General features: G+C 41.4%; 1 protein-coding gene across 1 annotated transcript in view; it reads left to right on the top strand.

Annotated features, from left to right (window-relative positions):
• Positions 1-26005, top strand: part of tmeff1b (transmembrane protein with EGF-like and two follistatin-like domains 1b) — a 246300-nt gene that overhangs the window by 187458 nt on the left and 32837 nt on the right. Inside the window, exons 6-7 of the mRNA XM_080209917.1 lie at positions 9682-9830; positions 20384-20440. Of these exons, the coding sequence (XP_080066043.1) occupies positions 9682-9830; positions 20384-20440 (206 nt within the window). The remainder of the gene's footprint in view (positions 1-9681; positions 9831-20383; positions 20441-26005) is intronic.

The raw sequence follows: 26005 nt of genomic DNA, 5'->3' as shown, positions 1-26005 counted from the left end.
GACGTTAAACTCACCGGCCTATAGTTACCCAGGCTATCCCTCCTACCCTTTTTAAACAAAGGTACCACGTTCGCTATCCATCAGTCCTCTGGGACCTCACCTGTGTCCAAAGAAGAGACAAAGATTTGCGTCAGAGGCCCAGCAATCTCATCCCTCGCCTCCCTAAGCAGCCTAGGATAAATGCCATCGGGCCCCGGAGATTTATCGGTTTTAGTGCTGCCTAAAAGCCCCAACACTTCTTCCCTTGTAATCGATAGACCTTTCAATTGGTCTATCGCTCCCTTGATGACCAGACATCAAGCCCCTCTCCTTCGTGAATACCGACGCAAAGTATTCATTCAGGATCTCCCCCATTCCCTCTGCCTCTAAGCACAATTCCCCACGTCTGTCCCTGAGCGGACAGCATCAATCTTTGAAGGTAGCAGAACATGTTGAGAGTGTGATGACTTGCCTTTACTTTACTGACATGCATTGACTTTAAACTGTTGTTGTGAGACTTCTTACTGTGCCCCACCCCAGTCCAACGTCGGCATCTCCACATCACAAGAGAGTGATGAACATACATCTCCAGGCCCCTCAGCTTCTGCACACTTACTACAACAATGCCATTACATCTGTATGCCCTCTTCCCATCCCTTCTGCCAAATGCATCAACTCATATTTCTTTGTATTAAATTCCACCTATCCTTGGCTGTTCATTCTGTCAGCCTAGCCTACCTATGTCCTGTTGCAGGCAATTCATACCATCCTCACTCATTGTCAATTCTCCAAGTTTGGTATCAGTGACAAATATTGAAATTTTACTCCATATTCCAATATCCAAGTCAGTTATAAATATCAAAAAAAAAGCAGTGGTCCTAGCACTGACCCTTAGGAAACACTGCCCTCCAGTCTGAAAAACAACCATCTACCATGACCCATTGCTTTCTGTCCTTAAGTCTGTTTTTTTTTATCCAATTGTACACTAGCCCTCCTATTCCATAAGCCTCATTTTTGTTACCCAGAGTTTTTGCGATACTTTGTCAAAGGCTTTCTTAAAATCCATATATACAACATCCACTGAATTTGCTTCATCAACCTTCTCTGTTACTTCAGAAAGAAATTCAGTGAGATTAAAGATAGAATTGACTTTAAGAAATCCAGAAGTGAGAACAGTCCACTGAGAGAAGAGAAACTTACTCTCAAGAATCAACACAATCTGCCCTATACAAATCCCTGCTGACTTTCCTTAATTAACTCAGATCTTTCCAAGTACCTGTTGATTTTTTTCCCCCGCTTAAGGATTCCAAAACCTTAGCCACCACTGATGTTAAATTAAGTTGCCTGACATTGCTAAGGCTGTCTGTGTGCTCTTTCTTGAATAAAAACATCACATTTGCCACCCTTCAAATCTTCGGCACTTCCCCAATATCCAGGAAAGTTTAATCCATTGCTTCCTTTCGGTGTGAGTGTTGTGTCATCATTTAGCCTCAATCTTACTTTTGGGAGCTTCATTTCTGGATCACTATGGTGGCCATTTTATGCAGATCTGTGAAGGTCATGATGTTGTGTGACACATCAGTGTCTGCCTTTCTCTTCTTATTCACTCGATGCTCTCCTTCCAGTATCAGCATGCTAATAGTCACAAACCACTTATCATCCATAGATTTGCTGGAACCAGCCTGTGGTATAGTATACAGTGCTTCATCATACTCTTCTGCTGATACCTTCCCAGTGGCCATCTCCATAGGCTTGTTTTGTTCTTTTGAGCTAAACATTTGTTGTGTACTCTCCCCATGCTGGACAATCCTTCTTTTCCTTTGCACCATGTCCTCTGCAGTATTTGCATCTCGCCCTTTGTCCCCGATTATCCTGCTCTTTCAGCCTGGAATTTCTCTTAGCATAATGGTCTGCTTGGTCTGTTCTGCCATACATGTTCCCCAGCTGATGTTTTGCAACCTCATTGTTTCTGCTCACCTCTATCACTTTCTTGAGAGTAAGTTTCTCTTCTCTCTGTGGACTTGTTCTCACTGCTGGATTTCTTAAAGTCCATTCTATCTTTAATGAGATCATTTTTTAGTTGCCCAAATTGACATCCTTCTACAAGCTGTGATATTGCAGTCACGTACTGATCAATGGACTCTTTTGCATCTTGATCCTTAATATTGAACTTATACTGTTCATAAGCTATATTCATTTGGGGTTCAAAGCATGCCTTCAAGGATTTCAAAATTTATGCTGTCTGCTTTATCTGTTCTTTGGATAGCTTTAGGGTAGAATATAGTTTGTAACAGTCTCTCCCGACAGTGTTCTGCTACTCATATCAACAGTAAGAAGTCTGACAACACCAAGTTTAAGTCCAACCGATTTAGTTGATAGTAAACTCACAAGCTTTCGAGGTTTCCCTCTTCGTCATGTGAATGGAGAGTTCTGGCCTCAGACAGAGCATATAACAGCACAGGCAGTTTACAGATTACTGATTAGAATGCGAATCTTTACACCTAACCTGCTATTCAAGTCTTAAAGTGGCCGACAGTGTGAGTGGAAGGAGCACTGAGCACAGGTTAAAGAGATGTGCATTGTCTCCAGTTAGTGCAGTAAGTAAGGTTTTGCAAACCCAGGCAAGTCATGGGGGTTACAGATAGTGCGACATGAACCCAAGATCCCTGTTGAGACCGTCCTCATGTGTGCGGAACTTGGCTATTGGTCTCTGCTCAACGACTCTGCGCTGTCGTGTGTCGTGAAGGCTGCCTTGGAGAATGCTTACCCAAAGGTCAGAGGCTGAATGCCCGTGACCACTGAAGTGTTCGCCAACAGGAAGGGAACAGTCTTGCCTGGTGATTATCGAGCAATGTTCATTCATCCGTTGTCATAGCGTCTGCATGGTCTCCCCAATGTACCATGCTTCGGGACATCCTTTCTTGCAATGTATTAGGTAGACAACGTTGGCCAAGTTGCAAGAGTATGTACCATGTACCTGGTGGATGGTATTCTCACGTGTGATGATGTCTCCGTGTCGATGATCCGGCATGTCTTGCAGAGGTTGCTGTGGCAGGGTTGTGTGGTATTGTGGTCACTGTTCTGAAGGCTGGGTAGTTTCCTGCGAACAATGGTCTGTTTGAGGTTGTGTGGTTGTCTGAAGGCAAGAAGTGGGGGTGTGGGGATGGCCCTGGCGAGATGTTTGTCTTCATCAATGATATGTTGAAGACTCTGGAGAAGATGTCGTAGCTTCTCCGCTCTGGGGAAGTACTGGACGACAAAGGATACTCTGTCCACCGTGTCCCATGTTTGTCTTCTGAGGAGGCCGTTGCAGTTTTTCGCTGTGGCACATTGGAACTGTCAATCGATGAGTCGAGCGCCATATCCTGTTCTTATGAGAGCATTTTTCAGTGTCTGGAGGTGTCTGTCACGATCCTCCTCATCTGAGCAAATCCTGTGTAAACAGAAGGCTTGTCCATAGGGGATGGCTTCTTTAACATGTTTAGGGTGGAAGCTGGAGAAGTGGAGCATTGTGAGATTGTCTGTGGGCTTGCGGTACAGTGAGGTGCTGAGGTGACCGTCCTTGATGGAGATGCATGAGTCTAAGAATGCAACAGATTCCGGAGAGTAGTCCATGGTGAGTCTGATAGTGGGGTGGAACTTGTTGATGGCACCATATAGTTGTTTCAGTGATTGATCACCATGAGTCCAAAGGAAGAAAATGTCATTGATGTATCTAGTGTATAGTATCAGTTGAAGATGCTGTGCAGTGAAGAAGTCTTGCTCGAACACCTGACCTTCGGGTAAGCATTCTCCAAGGCGGCCTTCACGACACACGACAGCACAGAGTTGCTGAGCAGAGACCGATAGCCAAGTTCCGCACGCATGAGGACGGTCTCAACAGGGATCTTGGGTTCATGTCGCACTATCTGTAACCCCCATGACTTGCCTGTGTTTGCAAAACCTCACTTTCTGTACTGTCTGGAGACAACACACATCTCTTTAACCTGTGATCAGTGCTCCTTCCACTCACATTGTTGGCCACTTTAAGACTTCAGCAGCAGGTTAGGTGTAAAGATTCGCATTCTAATCAGTAATCTGTAAACTGTCTGTGCTGTTATATGCTCTGTCTGAGGCCAGAACTCTCCATTCACCTGAAGAAGAGGGAAACCGCAAAAGCTTGTGAGTTTACTATCAAATAAAACTGTTGGACTTTAACCTGGTGTTGTCAAACTTCTTACTGTGTTTACCCCAGTCCAACGCCAGCATCTCCACATCATGACTCATATTGACTCCAGCTTGCTAATTGAATCAGTTACATTCATGTAGTTATGGGGTCAGGCAAATTCAGCAGGAGGCCCAAATTTTGATCTTACACCAGCATGAATTCAGAGTGGTGTCTTCCACAGCTCCATGGTGGATTGGAAGACCCACTACAAGCCAGCGTGGAACTCATTTGCATCCTGTCAATGTGAAGCAGAAGAAGGTCCAACAACCCACCCCTGATTCTCCGAGGCGTCAGCCAGAAAACACATTGGTGTAAAAGACATTTGGAACACTGTGACATGCAAATGTCGGGACTCAACTGAACAATGCCTGGGGCAGCCATCAGATTTCAGGATGGAGTGAGTCAGCAACCCTGAAACACTACAGCGATGGGTGGGAAGAGCATCTACAGGTGGGCCTTCCAGATTCAGTTACTTGGAGGGGGCCATCCTCCATCCTAAGAATGTTCCTGAAGATTCATCTTCTTACTTAGAAGATCCACCTTCCAGCCTCAGGCTGCTCCCAGAGATCCACCTTCATTTTCAGGAAGTCCACCTTCATTATTCAATCGTTAGTCAGTGATGTTTGGTGCCTTTTCAATTTTATAACCAGATAGGATGGCGGACTATGCACCCTCAATCCTACCCTGCCATGAAATACAGCACAATACATATCGTTGGAAAGGGGATGGAGGAGGGGAGGCAGAGTAGAACAGGGGTAGGTCAGGGCAAAGGAGAGATTGACAAATTTATCATGGGCACAAGACAAAGAGGAGTATTGTTAGTACCATTAAGGGATGAAGAGTGCTAATAGTGGCAAAAATAAGATAATGGAATGTGTTAATGGGAACAAGTGAACAGCAAGGGACAGGTGGTCATGTAGGGGAGGGGGAGTTTGTGTGAGGGCTGGCCAGGGAGCTAAATAACAAAAGACAACAAGCTACAAAAGATGGGGGTGGAGGTTTTTTTACGATTAAGGTGGTTCTATTATTCCGTTTTCATTCTAACCCAGTACAGCCACTTTTGGTGTCTCCCAAGCAAAACTCCGCTAGTTCTCCCTGTCTTCCCCATTAACATGTTGTCTGTTGACAACAATGTGGGGTCAACTTCCATGCTGATAATGCTGTTCAACTCTCCAACTTTCTTTCAACCCTCTTAATGTCTGTTTTGATTCAGAATTAATTTATTTTCCTTTATGAAGTCCCCAGAATTCTCTCTAAAGACAATAAAGACATTATTTTAGCAAAAATTGTTTCTTTGTTGTAAAAGTAATGATGGGGCTTTAAGGTTGTGTGAGGGCTTGATATTGACTAGACGTGAACATGCAACAGGTTGACAGCTTGAACCATCAGCCTTGTAAATGGTACTATTATGTGGCCTTATTTGCCAGAATCTTTAATTATTACTCTGAAGACTGACAGATACTGCATACACTATTGACCATGGCTTCTATCTCCGGCCTGACATGAGATAATTCTGTCCTCTAGGGAGGATGCTTGGAATACCAAATAGTCACCTCATGCAGCAAGTCCATTTTCCAGCCACCATTCCTTATCATGATTCTGTTTCAAGCCTGCTACTTAAAATCTTAATTTTTTATAAAGTCTCAGATAATTTTGCTCCCATAATTTTTACTTTTACATTGTGGAACAAATGATTGTTGCATAAATTATTCAAATTTATTGGTCTTGGAGTGTATTGCAAAAAACTTGCAAAGTATTTCCCACACAACAGTTTGGCACCATTGATTCTGAATGGAAAAGTGCAATATCCTGTTCTTGATGCAAGATGCAAGACATCATACATAGTTTTAGAAACAGCAATCCAATCACGGAATCATAGAATCCCTACAGTGCAGAAAGAGGCCATTTGGCCCATTGAGTCTGTATCGACTCTCCAAAAGAGCATCAACAGAGAGAGAGACTTAATTCCAATTCCCCAGGATTTCTAAACCTTCATAATTCTAAATGGAAAGTTGGATGGATGGGTGGAAGCCAAGATATTTCTTCCCTCTGTTTCCATCCCTCCCACACCCCATGATAATGATGTCCCACTGGAAGGCAGGATAAGAGATCCTGGGTTTTCACCTGTAGCACACGTTGTGTAGAGGTAACTACACTTGCTGCAGATACTTCTTCCATACAAGGTCTAATGTGGGCTACATAATGCCATGTTCAAATGGCAACCAATATCAGACCAGTTGAAGTCTCTGCTAACCCTCAACACCAAGTTCACAGGGCAAATATCCAGCACCAGCATGGGAGTTCACCTCTGATATTCAAATGTTCCGATTCTCAAAAGTTGGAATGGAATACTCCACACCTCTTGAGTTCAGCACCTAGAACCTAATTTCCAGGTTAGGATTTTTAATCTCAGATAAGGGGATTGCTATATCTAAGAATAAACTAAGCACTGATGCCTGTAAAATTTTCTACCTGATCTGAAGGTTCTTATCTCTTGGAATCAATGACACAAAATAAATTAGATATTGTTCTGCTAAATGTGGTACAACTTTATTAATGCCTCTAGGCAATGATACATACAAAACTGGTTACTCAGTAGTCCTGTCAGCCAGAGATTGCCTCAGTGGTCAATCTGCTCTGCAAATCCTCAATGTGGCTGACCAGCCCAGTCGATCCACTGCAGCAATGATGTCTTTGTGTGCTCATTACTGTTTTTGGTCTAATCGTGTGCCATGGCCATGCACAAAAGGAACACTTATTTTTAGTCCATTTAATTGGTTTTCAATTACACCAGTATCTTTTCGCTTCTTTTCGTTCTGGCCCTATCACAAGGACATGCATTAAGGAATAGAGCCAGTCTGCTTTGTTATTTCTTACATGTTATCAATCCTCAGGCTGGAACTGACACATATCCTTAGCACCTCTAATGAGCACAAAGGGGGTCTATCTTTCTCACAGTTCAAGGCCAGTTTCTCTTGTACGGTTTAATTCATTTTGTCGACCTTGCTAATTCTGGCGAGGCTGTGTCTTGACTGAATTCCCCACACCATGCAGTTCATCATGTATCTTCAGTCAGGGTACTGCTTCTCTTCAATGTTCCATGTTACTTCCATGAGACAAACTCTGCACAGGGCAGCTAAGCAACTGGTCTTCATTTATTAATATGAAAGGAATAAAGAAGTAGTTGCATAGTTAAAGAGCGACAGGTACATCAATGACCAAGCCAGAGAAGTATAGACAGTGTACTGAAATAGGATGATAGGTGCTTCACTGGGAAATGCATGAAATTACCTGATATTTAATACTTAGTTACTTTGCTAAGATTGAAACACAACTATAATCTTTATTGCTTGATTTGCATTTCTATGCAGATTTATCTTTCCATTCCACTTTTAATAATGCTTTCCAATAAATAAGGGAAAGAAGAAATTAAATAATATGAGGCAATTAAAAGAGCACACAATATAAATAAAGCAAGGTAAGTAACCAAGGAGAAATTGAAAGGAGAAACATAGAATTCCTGAGAAAAAAGAACAAGGTACAAATTGTTTGTCATCTATCACCCTGATAATATCGGGGGTAGCAATGGTGCAAGTTGATGATAGCACGGCAAGTCTAAGACAAAGAGCCAATGTAACCCTCTTTACTGGGATGGGAATATAGGGATTAGTGAGCCTGATTTTCAATTGAAAATGTAAGGACACATGTTAAGGAATGAATAGTTACTTCCACCTCCTCCATATAAGAGTGATAAGATAAACAGATGGTTCACCATACAGTGACCTGCCACTGAATATATGATGGAAGCCAAAGGCTTCAATCATAATTGGTAATCCGATATACACAGACCATGACATTTTCTATATACACAGAATCATAGAAACCCTACAATGCAGAAGAAGGCCATTTGGCCATCAAGTTTGCACCCACAACAATCTCACCCCAGGTCCTATCCCCACAACCCCACACATTTACCCTGCTAATTTCTCTCACCTACACACCCTGGGACACTATGGTCAATTTAGCATGGCCAATCCACCTAACCTGCACATCTTTGAACTGTGGGAGGAAACCAGAGCACCTGGAGGAAACACACACACAGACTCCACACAGACTGTGACCCAAGCTGGGAATCGAACCCAGGTCTCTGAAACTGTGAGGCAGTAGTGCTAACCATTGTGCCACCATGCTCTACTTTTGGTTATGGAGACATTGGAATCCAATGCTGGAAAATTATTACAGGTGATCCTGAGAATGCGATGAGAGACCTCACTTGGTGAAAGGTCACAGCCATCTTGCAGCGAATTGTAGAATTTCAAGGACTCTACATGACAAGTGCAACCGGTCAGAAATGTACAGATTTATTTATAGATGCTCTTCAAGCCAATAAAGCAGATTTTTACACTTAAATTAAAGAATGTATGAAATGAAACTTGAAAGTACTGGAACCAAAGACAGAAAGCATGATGATGATCAAAGGACCCCTACCAGTCATGCAGAAAAATTGTTATTAAATGTTTTCAGGCTGAACTACTATTTCAGTTTTTTAGTCAATATTTTTAATTTACGCATTTGTTTATCCTCGGAAAATAATAATTTATAAGTCCTCATCCTTATATGAATTTGACCAATACATTTGAATTTTATACATATCCTTCTGCTAATTGTTGTGGGAGACACCAGTGAACTGGAAAATAAAAGATGATCTCAGATCCTTTAAAGCATTGTTTCAGAATCAGCATATCTTGCTTTGAATGCTGTGAAGAATAAAAAGCATCTTAACGTCTTGAAAGAATTATTCTCCATCTTTCCTTCTACTCTGATATCGATGTTTGCCAGAATCACCATCCTGAATGGTGGAAAATACAATGAAAACAAATTGTGGACACGTTGACATGATGCAAAATACTGCTGTGTTCCTAGAGGTTAACTCTGTCAGTTATATTAAATTGAATCATTAGAGTCTAACATGCAGATGGGTAGAAGGCAGTAAAATCAGCAAAGCTGAACAGACAGCACAATGTTTATACAGTATAACCAGGGTTTGAAATTAAGGGGAATTGAGAAATAATTCATCTCAAATCAAATAAACCTGACTCTAAAACCACTTTCAAAAGGGCAAGCTGGTAAAAGAATGCCCGCAACTCAGTCACTGAGCGATTTGGTATGCTAAGGACATGCAACTTCCAGTGGAATTTCAAGTGCGATTTAAATGAATCATTGGGAACTGTGTGCTGTTGCTATTGATTTTCCATCACATGTTAAATATTAATTCTATTAGCAATGAAATTATCAATTATGCCTCGAAGATTATCATTGTTACGAGACATGTGCTGGAATTTAAACACTGGCAGAGGTTTCATTTTCTGGGGGCTATTCGAGCAGGTGCAATTTGTGGCAATGTCATATTTAAAGGTTTCATTGTGATGTGATTTGTGCAGCAGTGACTGGTTTATGTGGTAACTGGCACAATGTGCATTTTTTGGTTTTATCAGGTGTGTGTGTAATATAGACTGCAGCAGATTCAACTACAATCCAGTGTGTGCATCTAATGGAAAATCATATGATAGTCCTTGCCTTGTCAAAGAAGCATCCTGCCAGAGACAGGAGTGGATTGAAGTAAAACGTCTTGGTAAATGCCAAGGTAAATGAATACATGTTCAAAAATGATGCATTGAGACTATTCATGGTGATGTGCTAAGAGACTGGCATCTGCTTAGGGTGGCAAAAATTTGTAAAACATTTAATCAATTTATCCACATACAGAGTTTTAGAAATAATAAATTAAAAGCCATAGTTGATGCATCATTTAGCTCACGCATAATGTAATTATTGGCATTTCACCCAGTCTTTTTCATTTCCATTCACATCATGTAGCATCCCAATGAGTGTTTAACTCCATATGATTGTGCATTTCTGCCTTTTCAAAGCCATTGTACATTTTCAAATTACTATGTTTGCCATTAATAATTATGCAGTTTTAAATGAAAATATGCCTCCCCTTTAATAGAACTTGTCAGCATGTTTGTTCTCAATTGCTATCCAGTGAATCATTTGTTAGTGCATTAAGCTTGTCTCCAAGCAATAAAGAAATGGCAGTAAAGGCAAACTAACAGGTGCACAGTGGGAGGCTGGGGAATAGGACTGTAGCAAGGTTCAGTCTCGGGATGACCTTAAAAAGGGCAAATGGATGAGGCCATATTTGCCAAAGATTTAATTAAGATGTATGAATCCTTGCACATCAATCTCTCCTCTCTGAAAAATAAATTGAAAAGCTGTTTTGAGATTGTCAGTACTCCAGATGAAGAAAATCCTTCCAAAAACATATAATTTCAGCTGTCAGTTTTGACATGTTAATAAAAAAGTAACAGCAATTTCTTGTGTTGTTGCAAATGACAAATGCTACTTATGCTAACCTTGTTTCAATTTGGAAATGTTTGCCATCCAAATTACACTAAAAGTAGTTAAATCTTCAAAGTAGACTTGTAAAATCAGCCAAAATGGCAGAGAAAAAGCCAGAAGTATACCAGCTGCCATGCAGGGTGAAGACAATCAAGAACCACCCTATACCCATGTGGAAACATGCTTTATACCCTTTGCAAATGCAGATATGCTTGAGGTCCCCTAGATTGATTGTCACCAAGGTAGCTTTCAATGTGTGGGCTGTACTCTGGGAAACTATCCCTAGTGATCACTCGCAACAAAGAATAACACAGCTTCTCCAATATATCCATGTAATTGAAGTTCCTCACCCCTAACACCATTCTCGTAAATCTTTTCTACATTCTCTTTAACTCCTTCACATCCATCCAAAAGTGTAGTGCCCAGAATTGGACGCAGTTGAGATCAAACCAATGTTTTATAAAAATTCACTATAACTTCCTCACTTTTGCATTTCTTTATCAAAGAATTTGTACTCTATAAAAGCCATGACCTCATATGCTTTACTTACCACATTTGCAATCTGCTCTGCCATCTTCAGTGGTTTGTGTACATATCTCCAGATGGTCTGCTCCTGTACCATCTTTAGAATTATACCCTTTATGTTATGTTGCTTCTTTTCATTCTTCCTTTCAAATTGTATCACTTTCACACTTCTCTGCATTAAATTTCATCTGTTACATCGCCTTCTTTTTCAGCAGACTATCTATGTCCTCATGATTAGGATTATCCTTCTCAGTGGAAAATTCAGCTCTATGCCTCTATTTATACAGCTCAGGGGTCCTGGATGCCTTTTAACCATTTTCTCAGTTTGCCCTGTCGCCTTAAATGATTTATATATCTCCCGGTCTCTCTGTTCCCACATCCCCTTTAGAATTGTTGCCCTTATTTTGTATTCCCTCTTCTCGTTTTTCCTGTAAAAATGCATTATTTCACACTTCTCTGCATTCAATATTAGTTGCTCTGTATTCATTCATTCCATCCCCCTATCTATGTCCTCCTTGAAGTCTATCACAATCCTTGCAGTTCACAATAGATCCAAGCTTTGCATCATCTACAAATTTTGGGATTGTACTCTGTACACCTTAGTCTAGGTCATTAATATAAATGAAGAAATATAGTTACCCCAGTATTGAGCCATCGAGGAACACAGTGTATATTCCTCTAGTCTGAAAAACTTTCACCACTCTTTACTTTCTGTCACTCAGCCAACTTTGCCAATGTCCCTTTCATTCCATGGACTAATTTTACTGAACGCGCAAAGCATTTGCAATAGAATAGATGAACCAATGGCACAAACGAAGGTAAATAGTTTAGACTTGACAACCATTACAGAAACATGGTTGAGAGGTCATCAATACACAATATTTCAAAAAGACAGACAATGGCAAATGAGAAGAGGTTAGCCCTGATAGTAAAGGATGACATAAAGGCATTAATAAAACAGTATCTGCCTCAACAACATGAAGTAGAATGAATATGGGTGGAAAGTAGGAATAGTCAGAGTTAGAAAACACTTGTGGAATTAGCTTATAGACACCTAACAGGAGTTATACTGTTGGATATTGCATTAAACAAAAAAAACTCGAGTTTGTGCCTCCAGTTCATTGTTGGGGACTTTAATCTTCATGTAGACTGGGACAATCAAATTGACAAAGGTGGTATAGAAGGAACATTTGTAGAATGCTTACATGACAGTGTACTGGAACAATATGTTGTGGAACTGACGAGGGATAAATCTAACTTAGATCTCATTTTGTGTAATGAGACAGAATTAATTCACAATATCATAATAAATGATCCATTTGGAAATGATGATCTTAGTACCATTGAGTTCCATGTTAAGTTTGAAAGTAACATTCCAATCACAAACAAGAATCTCAAACTTAAACAAAACCTATTACATAGGTATGAGGGGTGAACTGGCCAAGTTTAATTGGGTAAATAGACTAAAAGGCATGCAGTAAATGAATAGTGGAAAATACACTGGACCCTAGGGTTCTAAAAGAAATAGCTGCAGAAATATTGGATTTCCAAATTTCCTTCGATTTGAGAATGATCCCATCAGATTCAAAGTTGCCAAATGTAACAATGTCTTTCAAAAGAGCATGGAGAGAGAAAACAGAACTACAGGCCAGTTAGCCTAATATCAGTTGATCAAAAAATGCTGAGATGATTAAGAAAGCATCTACAAAAAATATAGTATGATTAGAACAGGTTTGTCCAGGGGCTGGCCAATGAGCTGGATTTGTCACATTGCTGTCATACAGGCAACAACCCAACTCCAAAACCTCGCTGATAGAATTGAAAACAAATGCTTAGGGCCTACTCATCCAATCACAGGTGAATTTCTACATGCATTAGCCGTTGGTTGGTTCGTTAGTGACTACACTACATTAGTGGGTGGAGAAACCAGCCTGTGATTGGACAAGCTCATATCATCAGTTGCTGGGTAAGTTTTTCAATATCACGGCTTCTCAAAGCAGACAGTAAGTTTAGTGCAGAATGGGTGGGGGCTGTGGGAGACTGGAACAGGTGAATGGCTGGGAATGAAATAGAGGGGGGAGGTGATGGGGCATATGATAAGTCTGGCCCAAGTTTCTTGTTACTCTTTATTATCTGAATATGTAGGATTCAAAAAGCATTAGAAAATTAGCTGACTAAAGAATATATGGTGAATTTTATGAATCTACCAGGAACATACTTGAAAGTCAGTGCAGTGATTAATCCAAATTGATCTAAGGCTCACATTAAAAGAAGAAACAACAAAAGCATTATTACATATGTATAAATTCCTTAAAAGGGGAAAAATGTCTGAGGATTAGAAGAAAGCTAATGTGACTCCTATATATAAAAAAGCATAAAGAATGAGTCCAGGGAGCTATAGGCCAATTAGTTTTATGTTGGTGGTAGGAAAGATAACAAAATCCTTACTCAGAAAGATAATAAAAAAGCATTTAGAAAATGAAACATAGTAATCAGCACAGATTTTAAAAAGGAAAGCCACCTTTGTATAAGCTTATTGAAGTCTTTGAAAAAGTAATAGGAAGGATAGATAAGGGTAATAGAGCCGATGTAATGTATTTGGATTCCTAAAAAGTCTTTGTACAAGTTATCGTACAGTTAGACTCAGCCAATAATGTGTGAAATCAGGGAACCAGTAACAGAATGGCTATGAGGCTGGCTCTGAAACAGGCAACAGAGGATAGGCATTAAATGTAGTATTGGTAAATGCTGGGAAATGTTGTCACACAAGGATCAATGCTGAGACTACTGTCATCCACAATTTACATAATTGAATTGGACTCATAAATTTCCAAATTTGCAGATGACACCAAGTTGGGGAATGTAATTATTCTGAAGGACAACTGCAACAATTTACAGGAAGACATTAATAAACTTGCAGAATAAAAATGCACTTTGTAAATGAACTTGTGAGGAAGTACATTTTGATAGGCTATGGAGACCATGGATTCTTTGGAAAATAAGTGCCGACATAGGGTTGAAGAACAAAGAAATCTGAGTGTACAGAAACAAAAAGTGATAACAGATTAATAATGCTATAAAAATAAACAGCACACTGGTGTTTGTTCCTAGTGGTATAGAATTGAAAAACAAAGAAGTTAACCGTGCAAAGGTTGTGTCCAAATGAGACATCAGTGGCTATGTAGCAAGATGAAGAAAGACACAAGCCAGCAAACAAAACAGAATAAATGCTCAGATCAAGATGGAAGCAGAGATTATAATCTAACATTGTTGAATCTAGTGCTGAGTCCAGAAGGCTGTAGAGTGCCAATTCAAAAGATGAGATGCTGTTCCTTGAGCATGAGTTAAACTTTATTAGAAAACTGTTTCAAGCCATGGACAGAAAGATCAGAGTGGGAGCAAGATGGAGAAATAAAATGACAAGTCACAGGAAGCTTGGGGCCTTGCTTGCAGACTGAATGGAGGTGTTTCACGAAGCAGTCAACCAGTCTACATTTAGTCTCCCCAATGCTGAGGAGACTATGTTGTGAACAGTAAATACAGAATTCTAAATTGAAAGAAGTAAATGGCTGATTCTTTTGAAAGAGTGTTTGGGTCTTTGGATACTGAGGAGGAGGGAGGTGAATGGACAGGTGTTGCATCTCCTCAGCTTTCATGGAAATGTGCTGTAGAGAGGGGTGGATAGGAGTGACTGAGGAGTGGAACAAGATGTCACAGCAGGAACAATCCTTAGTTGTTTCTCTCTTCCACCATGTTGCATTTTGATGGCTGCTTACCAGACATTCATGTCTTATCTGGATGTAATCTGTGTTTCTTTACTTTTCTCATTATCCTTGGCTTTTCCATCATTAATCTTTTTTATTAGCTAATCGCTTCTGCCTTCCACCTAACTGCAGAGCCTCCCTTTTATTCTCCCTGCTGCCTAATGCCTTCTGCTGCCTGAAAAATTCTTATATTTCTATTTTCCTTCTGATCTGATGGCAGGTCATCAACGTTCACTCCATTTCTTTGCACAGCTGCTGCCTGACTTTCTGAGTATTCCCACCATGTTTTCTTTTTGTTTATGAATTTAGAAGAAACTTCTTTATCCAGGGCATTGTAAAAACATAGAACCTGCTGCCACAGAGAGTAGTTGAGATGACTAGTAAAGATGTATTTAAGGGGAAGTTGGTTTATCACATTAAGGAGAAAGGAATAGGAGGATATGGTATTGGCCTTAGTTGAGGAAGGGTAGCAAGAGGTTTGTTTGGGGCATGCACACCAGCATAGATCAGCTGGGCTGAATGGCCTGTTTCTGTGATGTAACTACTTTGTTTCTAATTAGTTTCCTCCACCACAAATATCAACACTGAATTCTCAATATGTGTTTCTAGAGGGAGAGTCTAAATTATAATGTTTATATTCAGCATTGGTGAATTAAAAGTTTCTGTTAGGAAGACACTGCAGATCCTGCTGAAACTGATCATTATTCCAATCATGGAGCCTTTGACAGTACAATCAGATAGAGGGAAAAGATAAATAATTGGGTCAATAAAAAAGGCAGAAGAATGATTTCACATAAATAATCCTGGTGGAAAGGAATGATTATTTTGATGTTGGGCATCTGAAGGTGTTACTCCTCAATAGCAAGATCAGAAAGGAAGTCAGTGTGGATTTGAATGTAAAATTTACTCATTCTTCTTAGAACTTAAGAGCTTTGCTGAGTCTATCTGGCTCAGGAAGTGGCAATAAGGCTACTTCTGCATGCTTTTGTATGTATTTTTAAGGATAGCTATAATTCTTTTTATTTTCTATCTAATCCCCTCTGATCTTCTCACAGCCACAAATCTGTTCTCCTATTAGTCTATGATAACACAGCAGATGAAGTATGATACAATGAGACAAAGTTTGTGATAGCTCAAATTGTACTTGGCTGAGGGAGGTAACAGGCTTGCCAGGCTAAATTACATTTTGTTTCTGTATATTTTGCCATAATATTCATTAATCCTTTTGGCTGTTAGACAAGAGGCTGATGATGATTTGAATTATTATTCACCCTTAAGAAAGAGCAGATGCTGGGCCTGTAGATAACAGCTCCCCAGAATAGTGCATCTGAGACTAGGAAGTCAATGGAGTGGAAGATGTCACACCAGCTGTTCGCACAATGCACTATTTCATCACATCACCCGAAATATGTCCCACATTGATTTATGAAGGACTTAGAGTCCTATAAAGAGAAATATTAATTTACGTAACACTGATATCAATATGCACATAACCTAGAATTATAGATGATATAGCACAGAATTCGGCCTAGATTGTCACTGTCAGGTCTATGGATTGTCTTATTTCCTAGTTCTATCTACATGGCCATGCAAGTTTTGTCTTTTCAAGCATATCATTCCATATAGCCCATTTCCTATGAACAAATAAAAGTATAATATAAATTTATATATATTTATTTATTCATGGGATATGGACTAGACCAGCATTTACTGCCCATCCCTAATTGCCCTTGAGAGGGTGGTGGTGAGCCACTCTCTGGAACTGCTGCAGTGCATGTGGTGTAGGTACGCCTACAGTGCTGTCAGTGAAGAAGTTCCAGGATTTTACCCAGTAACAGTGAAGGAATGGTGATATTTTTCCATGTCAGGATGATGTGTGGTTTGAAGGGGAACTGGCAGGTGGTGGTGTTCCTAAACATCTGCTGTCCTTGTCCTTCTAAGTGTTAAAGATATGGGTTTGGAAGGTGCTGTCAGAAGAGCCTTGCTGAGTTGCTGCAGTGCATATTATAGATGGCACACACTGCTGTCACTGTGTCAGCGATGGAGGAAGTGAATGTTTGTGAAAGGGGTACTAATCAAGTAGTCTGCCTTGTCCTCAATGACATTGAGCTTCATAAGTATTGCTGGAGCTGGACTCAGCCAGGCAAATGGAGAATACTCCATTACATTCCTGACCTTGCTTTGTCGACGGTGGACAGGCTCTGGGGAGTTAGAAGATGAGGTACACACTGCAGAATTCCCAGCTTCAGACCTGTTTTGGTAGCATATATATATATGGTTCCTTTTAAATCCTTTCTGAAATGCATTCCAGGTCATAACAACTCAATGCATATTTGTTTTCCTCATGTTGCCTCTTTTGTCAAGTACCATAGATGGATCTGTGCCTTCTGGTTACCAGCCTTTCTATCACTGGGAATAGTTTCTCCTTATTTACTTGATCAAAACTTACATTATGTTGAATAATTTATCTGATTTTCCTTAATCTTCTTTTCAATAAGCTCAGTTACACCAGTGTCTCCATGTAACCTTTCATAAAGAAGGAAGAAAGAAAGACTTTCATTGATATAATGCTTTTCATAACCACCAGACATCTTAAAGCACTTTTCAACCCTTGAAGTACTTTTGAAGTTTAGTGCCCGTTATAATAGTAAATCTCCCTCCTGCCATTCTAAGACTTTGACATTATTCCTGAAGTGTTGTGCCCAGTTTGAAATAAGTACTCCAGCAATGTTTTCTAAGGGTTTATTATCACTTCTTATCTTTTGTACTCTGGTCCCTATTTAAAGAATTCCCTACATGTTTTTAGCAGCCTTCTTAAATTATCCTGTCATCTTCAAAGACATGTGTGAGGACAGCCCTAGGTTTCTATGCTCCTAAAGCCCTCCAAAATTGTACCAGTGAGTTTAAAAGGGGCATCTCCTCACTCTTCTTACCAAAATGAATCACTTCACACTTCTCTGTGTTGAATTTCACCTGTCACATGTCTGTCCATTTCATCAGCCTGCCTATGTGCTGCTCAAGTTTGTTACTATCCTCCTCTTGAGTTTCGTATCACCTGCAAACTATCAAATTATGCCCTCTGTACTAAAGTCCATGTCACTCATATATCTATTAAAAGGAGCAGTGGTGCCAATACTGACTGCCTGGGGAACACTTCCTTTTCATCTGAACAGTAATCGCTCATCGTCACTGTCTGCATTTTGCCCTCAACCATATATTCACTCATGTCACCACTGCTTCTTTAACCCTATAGGCTTGAAATTAAGATTGATAGGCTTTCAGTTAGGGATAGGCAATACATGCTGGCCTCGCCAGTGACACACAGAATTCCACGCAGAATTTTAAAAAATGTTGCTTGTATGTTGTGCTTTATCAAAATGCCTTTTGAAAGTCCATCTACACAACATCGGAGGTCTTGGGATGCAGTGTTAACACCCCTGTCTCTGAGCCAGATATCTGGGTTCAAGCCCCAAGCCAAGATTTGTTGGCAAAGGAAGGTTCATTTGTAATGTTGTCAAACAAGTTGAGCGTCAGCTTGTAAATCTTTCCAACATACATTAACGGCAGTCAGTGAGAGCAGGAGAGATTCTTGGTCAGCCATGATATTGGAATGTCCCTATTCATAAGTCCAGGCTACAACAGGAGTAGCATTACTACCTCACAGTGCCAGGAACCCAGGTTCAATTCCGGCCTCAGGTCACAGTCTGTGTGGAGTTTGTTCTCCCCGTGTCTGCGTGGGTTTCCTCCGGGTGCTCCAGTTTCCTCCCACAGTCCAAAGATGTGTGAGTTAGGTTGATTGGGCATGTCAAATTGCCCCTTAATGTCAGGAGCACTAGGAGGGTAAATATGTGGGGTTACTGGGTGGGATTGTTGTCGATGCAGCCTTGATGGGCCAAACAGCCTCCTTCTGTACTGTAGGGATTCTATGATTCTATGAACATGCATGTAGAGGTATATGTTACCACAGCAACCCAGATTCCTTGGGGGCAGGGGCAGTGGCAGGGGAGTAGTACGAGTTAATTCAGTTGGTCAGAAAGCCAGTGTGAATCAGCTTAGTGCCAACAGCACAGGGTTCGACCCCCATTTGGGTTGAAGTGGAAACAGGATGCCTCTTGCCCTTCCCAAGGTGGAGATTGTGGTGCTGGGGGTCAACCTGTCTTGAGGTGAAAGAAGAAGAAGATATACAACATCAACTTCATTTCCCTTATCAATGAAGTCAGTTTCTTCAAACAGGAACTCAATTAGATATAACTTACCTCTTACATGTGTATGCTGGCTTTCATTTATTAGTCCTTATTTTCTGAATATCAATTAACTTTATTCCAGGCTATTACCCCCACTGCAACTGCTGATTGCTCCCTCTCCCACATTTGGACAGTGGTGTAACATGTGCAGTCTCCTAAACGTTTGGCACCACTCTCATATCTGAGGAGGACTTGACAGATTGTGCCCAAACCCTCAGCAATTTCCACCTTGTCTTTGCTGAGCAACCTAGGGTGGGACTTTCTTGTTGTGCCCACCCCAGGACCTGAAATTCCTACCCAAGGTCAACAGACCTTTAAATGATCCGTCAAATTTACTGTCTCACCCTTGATGATTCCTGCAGCAGGAGGGACCGGAAATTTTACCCCCTAAAAGGCACCCCATTTTAACCTGGTGATTATTCTACTTTGAGTTCAACCATACATTTTAAGCATTTTTTTTCCATTCAATCTAATTTATCAACAGCTTTCCCCATTATTGTCATATTGTAGTGACCACTTCATTCGTTGAAACAGGTGCAAAGTATTTATTTGGTATTGTATTCCAACCAGTTCCTTTGCCTCACAAGAGGTTCCCCATTTTTGGTTCCATCCTTTCCCCAATGACTATTTTGCTAATTATATGTTTATAAAATAATTTCAAATTCCCTTTTATATATTATCACACATGTATCCATGAAATTTCTAATATTTTGCATCAAGTAATGCATTTGGCTGAAGTAAAATATAAAAAAAGAAAGTGGCAGCACCACCCGGAGAAGTATCTCGTGTGCTTCACAATAGTGTTTCCGTTTTATGATCATCTGTGTAAATGCTGACCAAATCCCAGAGTATGTGTTGGAAAGCTGGAAACAGTAACTTAAGACAAGTTACTAACATTGCTGTGTAACTAGTTACAAAAACACACATATACTGTCAAAGACTGCTGAACTGTTTGGATACCCTGGGGAATTGTGTAATGATGTTTGTGACCATTGTTTGTGCTGGAGTGTTAAAGGGAAGGTGACTGCACAATAAAAAAAAACACTAATCACACCCTCCACCTTTCTAGTTTCTATTGGAGAATCAATCAGATGTCTCAGGTGGTGAACCTAGCTGGATAGGGTCACTTAATGTTAATTCAGAAGTGCAGAAAGAGATAAAAGCATGTTCAAATAATTATTTTAGTATTTTACTGTTAGTTCCTTTCAAATGAATCATAAATCAGCCTGCTAACAATTTCTATATATCAACATTTTTTTAAGATGATACTGGTCCTTTGGGGAAGGACAATGGATTCCAGCTGGGCACAGAAGTTAAAGGTAAGTGGTGGAAAATATGTTTAAACCACTCACTGCACATTGTGAAATTTTGAGTACACTATAGCTGATGATCAAGAGTACAATCGGGATTTGAGAAGTCAAGTTCAAGTCCATTTACAGATCTGCACTGCCTTTAAACCAGGGTAAAGTGGTCCCACTGGCTATATAATAGTAAGTCTATCAGAACTTGCATTGGGTGCAGCCTTCACCCAACTGCAGTGGGTTCACATGTATCAACCTCAACTGATAGATGTACATACAGTCCAGCATTCCTAGAGCTTCTATATCCTTTCTCACTTGATAGAAATAACAGGCATTGTCCTGTGGCATTTCCCATTATGGAGGTTATTGTATAGCCATGCATGATAAAAAGTGACGATGTTACAGGGTGTGGTGAAGACCTGTTATATGGCCTAACAGTAAATGTGAAACAAGTTGACAAGTTCCAGGGACATCCAAACATCATACAGACAGAAAAATATCAGAATTCAATTCCTGTTTAACTATTCCATCCCAGGTTCCGAGTACCACCATCTCACTATAGATTCATAGAGTCGTAGAGGTTTACAGCATGGAATCAGACTCTTCGGCCTAACTTGTCTATGCTGCCTTTTTTTTTAAGTGCCTAAGCTAGTCCAATTGCCCGCATTTGGCCCATATCCCTCTATACCCATCTTACCCATGTAACTGTCTAAACACTTTTTAAAAGACAAAATTGTACCTGCCTGTACTACTATCTCTGGCAGCTTATTCCAGACACTCACCACTCTCTGTGTGAAGAAATTGCCACTCTGTACCCTTTTGTATCTTTCCCCTCTCACCTTAAACCTATGCCCTTTAGTTTTAGACACTCCTACCTTTGGGAAAACATATTGACTATCTAGCTGATCTATGCCCCTCATTGTTTTATAGACCTCTATAAGATTACCCCTCAGCCTTCTACACTCCAGAACCTCTCTTTATAACTCAATCCATCAAGTCCTGCTAGCATCATCGTAAATCTTTTCTGCACTCTTTCTAGTTTAATAATATCCTTTCTATAATAGGGTGACCAGAACTTTACATAGTGCTCCAAGAGTGGCCTTATCAATGTCTTGTACAACTTCAACAAGAAGTCCCAACTCCTATATTCAGCGTTCTGACCAATGAAACCAAGCATGCCGAATGCCTTCTTCACCACTTTGTCCATCTGCGACTCCACTTTCAAGGAGCTATGAACCTATACCCCGAGATCTTTTTGTTCTGTAACTCTTCCCAACACCCTACCATTAACTGAGTAAGTTCTGCCCTGATTCAGTCTACCAAAGTGCATCATCTCGCATTTATCTAAATTAAACTCCAGCTGCCATTTGTCAGCCCACTGGCCCAATTGATCAAGATCTCATTGCAATCCCATATAATCTTCTTCACTGTCCACTCTGCCACCAATCTTGGTGTCATCTGCAAACTTACTAATCATGCCTCCTATATTCTCATCCAAATCATTAATATAAATGACAAATAACAGTGGACCCAGCACAAATCCCTGAGGTATACCACTGGTCACTGTTCTCCAGTTTGAAAAACAACCCTCTACAACCACTTGTCATCAAGGCAATTTTATATCCATTTAGCTACCTCACCCTGGATCCCATGAGATTTAACCTTATGCCTTTGCATAACATCCAATGGAGCTGCTGAAGATTCATTGCTGGGAGGAGGATGTAATTAGAGAGTGACATGTTTACAAAGGCATTTCCATTACAGATGTGGGCATAAGAAGCATAAAAATATTGCCAGAATATGTGAGGCCGATTTTAACTACCACTGCATGAAATGGTACATCGACAAGATTGAAGTTAGCCAAATTCACTCAGAATCCTTCAGACCACAACATTCCCATCTGTGGGAATATCTTTGCCAATTTTGTAGTCCAAGGCTCACACTGTCAGTAACGGGAGGCCTAACATAAATCACTTCATCCCCACAAAAACGCACACATGAATGGAAGTCAGGGAAGAACTGCAGCAACCTTCACCCCCTAACCCCTTACAGACAGCCACACATTTAGAAATATACAAACAAAAACCAGGTATTTGTGTGTGTGGTGCAAGGAATGACTGTATGGCCCACCTACCCTTTCCTGTTAGTCAAGAGCAAGAGGTTGGCTTTATTTCAGTAAGAATATACAGACCATTGATTGGGGACAGTGTGCTTTGGTGGGCTTTCATGTTTGATGCTCCTTACAGATGGCTACACTTTCAATGAAAGGGGACATCTATTGAAAGCACCTGAGACATCAGGGCACATGTGCTAGAGATGGACTCCTCCAATCTCTCTCCAAGGGTGCAGACTGCCTCTGGAAATGTTGACACACACATTTCTGCCAGAAGGGTCCTTTTTATTAACACTTCCCACCGCTCAGTATTTACATCCAGCCACAGAATTTGCAGCTCCTTCCACTTCTATTTCTGTTTCTAGCACCTGCTCAAATGTGATGTACTCTTCACCATGAGATCATCTAGCTACCATTACTGCAGTACCCACTGAGGTGCGTGTATCTGTGATAGTGGAGGTGCCCATGAATCATAATACAGTGCATCTTAGTATGTTTAGCTTCCTCAGAGGAAGCCTGAGCCTCCTTCCATTGCAATGCTTCCATCACTTTTGAAGGACTGGTGGGAGGCAGGAATTATTGCTGACATGGAGAAAGGGTTCAACATAAGAACATAAGAAATAGGAGCAGGAGTAGGCCATCTAGCCCCTCGAGCCTGCCCTGCCATTCAATAAGATCATGGCTGATCTGAAGTGGCTCAGTTCCACATTCCCCCTTTCTCCCCATAACCCTTAATCCACTTGCCTATCAAAAACCTATCAACCCGCGTCTTAAAAATATTTAGCGAGGCAGCCTCCACCACTTCAACGGGCAGAGAATTCCAGAGATTCACCACCCTTTGAGTGAAGAAGTTCCTCCTCAACTCCGTTCTAAACTGCCCCCCCTTTATCTTGAGGCTGTGCCCCCTAGTCCTACTGTCTTTTTTGAGCAGGAAGAGTCTCTCCACCTCTATCCTATTCATCCCATTCATCATCTTATACGTCTCAATGAGATGTCCCCTCATTCTTCTAAACTCTAACGAGTACAAGCCCAGTTTATTCAGCCTCTCCTCATAGCTCAACCCCCTCAAATCCGGTATCAGCCTAGTAAACCTCCTCTGCACTCCCTCCAAGGCCAAAATATCCTTGCGTAAGTGCGGCGACCAAAACTGCACACAATACTCCAGCTGCGGCCTCACCAGTGCCCTATACAGCCGCAGCAAGACCTCCCTACTTTTATATTCAATCCCCCTCGCTATGAAGGCCAGCATCCCATTCGCCTTCCTGACCACCTGCTGCACCTGCAGGCTGGGTTTTTGCAACTCATGCACAAGGACCCCGAGGTCCCTCTGCACCGTCGCCTGCTGCAGTTTTTCGCCACGTAAGTAATAGTCCTTCCTACCATTATTCCTACCAAAGTGGACAACCTCACATTTGCCAACATTAAATTCCATTTGCCAGTTCCTGGCCCACTCGTCCAGCCTATCTAGATCCTTCTGCAGACTCTCCACACCCTCCGCACAATTTGCCGTTCCACCAATCTTGGTGTCATCAGCAAATTTCGCCACCATACACTCGGTTCCCTCCTCCAGATCATCTATATACATGGTGAATAGCTGAGGCCCCAGCACCGACCCCTGGGGCACTCCACTAGTCACCAACCGCCAATCCGAATAGCACCCATTGACCCCCACTCTCTGCCTCCTATTTGACAGCCAATCCTCTATCCACGCTAACACCCTACCCCCAACTCCATGCCCCCTGACCTTCTGTAATAACCTCTTGTGAGGCACCTTGTCAAACGCCTTCTGAAAATCAAGAAAGACCACATCCACCGGCTCTCCTCTATCCACCGCCCTAGACACATCCTCATAGAACTCCAATAAATTCGTCAGACATGACTTCCCCTTAACAAAACCGTGCTGCATCTGCTCTACCAAACAATTCTCCTCAAGATGCCTCGCTATTTTCTCCTTTATCACGGATTCTAACATTTTTCCTACAACAGACGTTAAACTAACCGGCCTATAATTCCCCGCCTTTTGCCTGCTACCCTTCTTAAACAACGGCATAATATTAGGCGTTTTCCAAACTTCTGGCGCTTCCCTGGAATCCAGCGACGTTTGGAAAATAATCACCAAGGCATCCACTATCACCTCCGCCATTTCCTTCAGAACCCTTGGATGCATTCCATCCGGTCCTGGGGACTTGTCCACAATCAGTCCCTCCAGTCTGTCGAGCACCGCCTCTCTAGTAACAATAATGTCATTCAGGCCCTCCACTCCTACCATCTTCCCATCGCTAACACCCGGCAAATTATTCACATCCTCCTCCGTGAAGACCGAAACAAAAAAGTTATTCAGAGCCTCAGCCATTTCCCCATCCCCTACCACTAAGTCCCCCCTCTCATCCTCTAAGAGTCCAACGTTCACCCTAGCCAGCCTCTTCCTTTTTATGTATTTATAAAAACTCTTGCTATCCTTTTTTATATTGAGCGCTAGCCCAGCTTCATAGTTTCTCCTACCCTCCTTTATCAACTTCTTTGTCATTCTTTGTTGACATTTAAACCTCTCCCAATCCTCTTCTCACCCACTACTCTTAGCTACTCTAAACGCATCCGCTTTTAATTTAACACTTTCCTTCACCTCCTTCGTTATCCACGGCTGATTATCTCTCCTCCTATGATCCTTTTTAACCATCGGAATAAATTTCTGCTGAGCAGCAAGAAAGATCCCCTTAAAGATCCTCCACTGTTCCTCATTAGACCTACCTTCCAACGCACTCCCCCAATCAACATTCGCCAATTCCTCTCTCATCCTACCATACTCCCCTCTGTTCAAACAAAGGACACATGTCCGGGAACCCACTTTCTCCTCCTCCATCTGCATCAGAAGCTCCACCATACAATGATCACTCTTCCCAAGAGGATCCTTCACCACAAGGTCCCTAATTCTACCCGCCTCATTACATAACACCAGATCCAAGATAGCTCACTCCCTCGTCGGCTCCAACACACATTGTTCGAGGAAACTATCCTGGCAGCATTTCAAGAACTCCTCCTCGAGCCCACCGTGTCCAACATGGGTCGACCAATCAATATGTAGATTGAAATCCCCCATAATTATCGCCGTCCCATTCCTGCACGCCGCATTTATTTGCACGTTAACAGCCTGCCCCACCTCCAGATCATTATTCGGGGGCCTATAAACGACACCCACCAGCGTCTTCCTCCCTTTGCTGTTCCTAATCTCCACCCACAATAATTCCACGTTCTGCTCTTTGGTTCCTGTATCATCCCTTGCTACCACCCTGATGCTATCCTTAATCAGCAGAGCTATGCCCCCCACTTTTTCCTCCTGCCTATCCTTCCTAAACACTTGATACCCCTGGACATTTCAAGCTCTACTTTGTGCCTATCATGACATTTCAGATATTGGTGACATCAGTTCAACATGAGTGAGTGTTATGTGTCAAGTGACAGTGTGAAATCTT

Source organism: Carcharhinus amblyrhynchos, chromosome 2, assembly GCF_965287045.1.
Source record: "Carcharhinus amblyrhynchos chromosome 2, sCarAmb.v2.hapA, whole genome shotgun sequence".
Lineage (NCBI taxonomy): Eukaryota > Metazoa > Chordata > Chondrichthyes > Carcharhiniformes > Carcharhinidae > Carcharhinus > Carcharhinus amblyrhynchos.
Note: the sequence above shows the minus strand (reverse complement) of the source record. Positions and strands in the feature narration are given on the sequence as shown.